The 3,972-nt window shown below is 47.7% G+C and overlaps 1 protein-coding gene across 1 annotated transcript in view; it reads right to left on the bottom strand.

Annotated features, from left to right (window-relative positions):
- SLC5A2 (solute carrier family 5 member 2) overlaps positions 1 to 3,741 on the bottom strand; it is a 123,533-nt gene extending 119,792 nt beyond the window's left edge. The window contains exon 1 of the mRNA XM_069244412.1: positions 890 to 3,741. Coding sequence (XP_069100513.1) covers positions 890 to 994 — 105 coding nt within the window. The 5' untranslated portion in view covers positions 995 to 3,741. The remainder of the gene's footprint in view (positions 1 to 889) is intronic.
- Between the last annotated feature and the right edge of the window lie 231 nt (positions 3,742 to 3,972).

Here is a 3,972-nt window from a genome sequence, read left to right on the forward strand (position 1 = left end):
TCATGGGCCACTATGTTCACCCCATTAACACATCGCTCTCTATAGTAATGCACTTTGACTCCCGGAACAGAATGTCGAGCCCGCTAATTCTCACTATATTAGTCTACTGCCACCCTCTATCTCGTCGTGGTATCAGGGTCTTGATATTCGTTTCCGGTAGTCAACTGGGACCCTCCCGATCATCCTACCCAGTCAGCTACAGTGGTATAAGACCAAGGCTATATAAAAGGAGGGTGGCTATTCGTCCAGCCCCATATTCTCCCTTCTAGTCTTTCACGGTACGGGGGGGGGGAGGTGCAGGGTACCTGAACTTTAACATTTACTGAAACCACACAACACTCTCCTTAATAGTCGATGTAGGCCCTGCTGCCAGCCGGTGCAGCCATCTTTTATGCATTTTGTGTGACCAGCTGTCAATGCACACTCAGTAGCTAATTGTTGGAAGTTTATTTAGTGACCAGAAAATCATCGGGTTTTGTGAAATAACCCCTTATCATTGAAGAAACAGTGGTTTGGCTTGGAGATGCCCTTGCCGGGCCACTAAATGCAGGGGAGGTATTTGTCAGTTGGATGTTACATGTCTCCTGAAACTATAATCAAAGCATGGAAATAAGTCAGAAGATTTTCTGTTACAGACATTGCAATTTTTTTAAAGGAGATAATCATTTGTAAAGAACGTTCATTTTTTGGTGTCATCCATCATCTTGTTCTGTGTGTATGGATTACACACTAGGGTCATATATTCCACCAATTCACTACAACCATACATCCTTCGATTTCTATGAAACGAATTTATTATTGGTCAGGTTTGACTTATCGGAATAAAGTTTCACTAGACCTGGTCAGATTCAATCTAGTCCTAAGGACACATAATGCACAGAAAACTCACCCAGAGTCCAACACCAATGACCACGAGGAAGTAGACCACAATAACGCTGATGTCCGCTGGGTTTCTGATGGAGGCCTCCGACACATGATCAGTTTCATTCTTCATGTTCACTTGGGGACCTCTTCGGGTGTGGCTGCCCTGACTTCAGCTAGCCCTTCTTCAGGGGTTTGTGTATCAAGGTCTTGTTCTGTGGGTCTTGACCAAGTTAGGGCTCTTTGAGAGCTTTGATTCTTCTAGGGTCTTGTCTTTTCAGCGATCTCAAATCTATTGTACTCTCACATCTCATGGGGTCTTGATTTTGCGCGAGATGTCGGCTCCTCCTGAACACCCAGTGACTCTCAGGTTGATCGTTCTCTAAGACACTTTCCAACTCCCTCCCGAAGACATCCAGGTTAATGGTAAAGCTGTGAAGAGGCCAGCTCTAGTATTAATTATCCCTTTTCATTAATGGAAAAAAACATGGGGGACAGAGGCCAGTTCCAGTATTAACTATCCTATATTATTAACTGACCTGGTCAGCAGTTCTGAGGCAGGCACAAACAGTTCTGTGTGGAAGTCCTACTGAGTGTTCCCTAGTATCATCCCAGGTTGGAGTGAGTTTGAGGTTGTGGGAGGAGGCTGAGAGGTAGGTGAAGCCTAAAAACCGAGGGGCATATTTACAAGCCCCCTGTGCCGCCTGTGTGTCACTTTATGTGACACACTGGTGGCGCATAGTGCAGACTGATATCTACGAGGCCACGCAAAGCCACTTTGCGTGGCTTTTCATGGCCTCATAGATATGGGCCCAGATTCTGAAAGGTGCCACGCAGCACAGTGTTGCAGCCAAAAATCTAACTCTCTGCTGCGTGACAATGAGAGAGCTGGACAGTGCCATATTTGCAAAGAAATGGCACTCTCCTCCCCTCTCCCTTTCACCAGCACTGATTTCAGCTGTTGTGAGCCACACACACACCTTAGCGCCATAGTGCTAGGGTGGGTGCATGAGTCTAGCAAAAGTTTTGTACTGGAAGGGTACCCTTCCTGTAAAAAATACTCTGCCCAGACAAGTGGAAATGCTTTCCCTACTTTGTATGTGTGCTGTACAGTGCAGCACACATGCAAAGTCAGAAAAGCAAGGTGAAGTAAAAGCATTTCTCTGTTTAATGCCTTCTTTTCAGCTGTGTTAATTTTTGGCACTAAGCCCTTTCCTCTGATGTTTCAGAATAGGGCTTAGCGTCAGAAAGCATGGGTTGTAGCACGGGTACGCCCATGTACCACCCATGTAATGTCCCCTTGACGCAAAATAATCCAAAACAGCGTTTCGCACTGTTTTGCATTACTATGCCACACAAACCAACACAAATACCAATTTGCATTGGTTTGTGAATCCCTGAAAAAAAGTTTCACATGGGTTTAGCGTTACAAAAGTAACGTTAACCCGAAGCTAAACCTTTGAGAATCTGGTCCATGGTGTAAGGCAAAGCAGCTCAAGTTGCTACCTTGCCTTACACTGTGTCAGGGAGGCGTAGCATGTGCATTGCGGTGGGTGTTCCCACACAACACTCATGGATTTTGACGCATTCCCAGATTTACTAGAATCTGTAAGTCTGAGAATGGGTCAAAACTGAACGCCTCCCCAGGACAGGCGCAACAACGAGAAATATATTTTCTTCTCATTGTTTCCTCTTTCTACGAGTTTTCCATCTGCAGCACACATAAAGAGGGAAAATGCTTCCAAGGATTGTTTTTGTGCAGGAAGGTGTTCCTTCCTGCTCAAAAACAATCCTGCCAACAATGCAGACACCCTAACACAATGGTGCAGGGTTGGCAGTGTTGGGCGCTCGGCAGCAATTTGTGCGCCAGTGCAAGGGAAAAGGACAGAAATGCACCGAACCTTGTAAATACAGGGACTTTTTCTGCCCTTTCGAATTGGCTCAGAGCAGCGCGGCAGAAAGGCTTTCGGCGCTGCCCTGCGACAGCTCCTAGAAAACATGCTGCTTACTTCGAAAAATTTCTCAGCAGAATTCCCGTCCTATCATGTGTCTATCCTGAGAACTTCCGTACACAGAACCTACCCTGTCCCCTGCTGGAGTGGCAGTCACTAGGGCTTCTTCTACTTCACAATAGACAGCGAGAAGTATCTACGCACTCACAACTTCTCCTCCTCCACTGGAAGTGGCTGTCTCCCACTTACCACAGAGCCCTCTGTGGCTGAAACTGGAGGTGGCTGACTCTTTCCTTCTCATCACCGAGCTTCCTCTGTCTGACACTGGAGGTGGTGGTCTCTTTCCCTCTCATCAGAGAGCCTCCTCTGTCTGACACTGGAGGTGGCTGTCTCTTTCCTTCTAATCAGTGAGCTCCCTCTGTCTGACATTGACTGACTCTTTCCTTCTCATGCCTCCTTCTGAAATTTGCCGTCTTTATCCTTCTCATCACAGAGCTCCCTCTCTCTGACACTGGAGATGGCGGCCATTTTCCTTCTTATCACAGAGAAACCTTTGTGTAACAGCGGAGGTGGCTGTCTCTTTCCTTCTCATCGCAGACCTCTCTATCTGACACTGGAGAAGGTGGTTCAATTCCTTCTCATCTGTGAGCTCCATCTGTCTGACACTGGACGTGGCTGTCTCTTTCCTTCACATCATGGAGCTCTCTGTTTGACAGAGGGGATGGCTGTCTCTCCTCATCAGTGACACCTGAGGTTGCAGTCTCTTTCTCGTAGGTGAGCTCCCTGTGCCTGACACTGCAGGTGGCTGTCTCTTTCTCGTAGGTGAGCTCCCTGTGTCTGACACTGGAGGTGGCTTTCTCTTTCCGTCTCATAGCAGAGGTCCCTGTGTCTGACACCGGAGGTGGCTGTCTCTTGCTTTCTCGTAGGTGAGCTCCCTGTGCCTGACACCGGAGGAGGCTGTCTCTTTCTTTCTCGTAGGTGAGTTCCCTGTGCCTGACATTGGGGGAGGCTGTCTCTTTCCATCTCATAGGAGAGCTCCCTTTATCTGACACTGGAGGAGGCTGTCTCTTTCTTTCGCGTAGGTGAGCTCCCTGTGTCTGATACTGGAGGTGGCTGTCTCTTTCTTTCTCGTAGGTGAGCTCCCTGTGTCTGACACCGG

The sequence above is a fragment of the Pleurodeles waltl genome, chromosome 7 (genome assembly GCF_031143425.1).
Source record: "Pleurodeles waltl isolate 20211129_DDA chromosome 7, aPleWal1.hap1.20221129, whole genome shotgun sequence".
In the NCBI taxonomy this organism is placed as follows: domain Eukaryota; kingdom Metazoa; phylum Chordata; class Amphibia; order Caudata; family Salamandridae; genus Pleurodeles; species Pleurodeles waltl.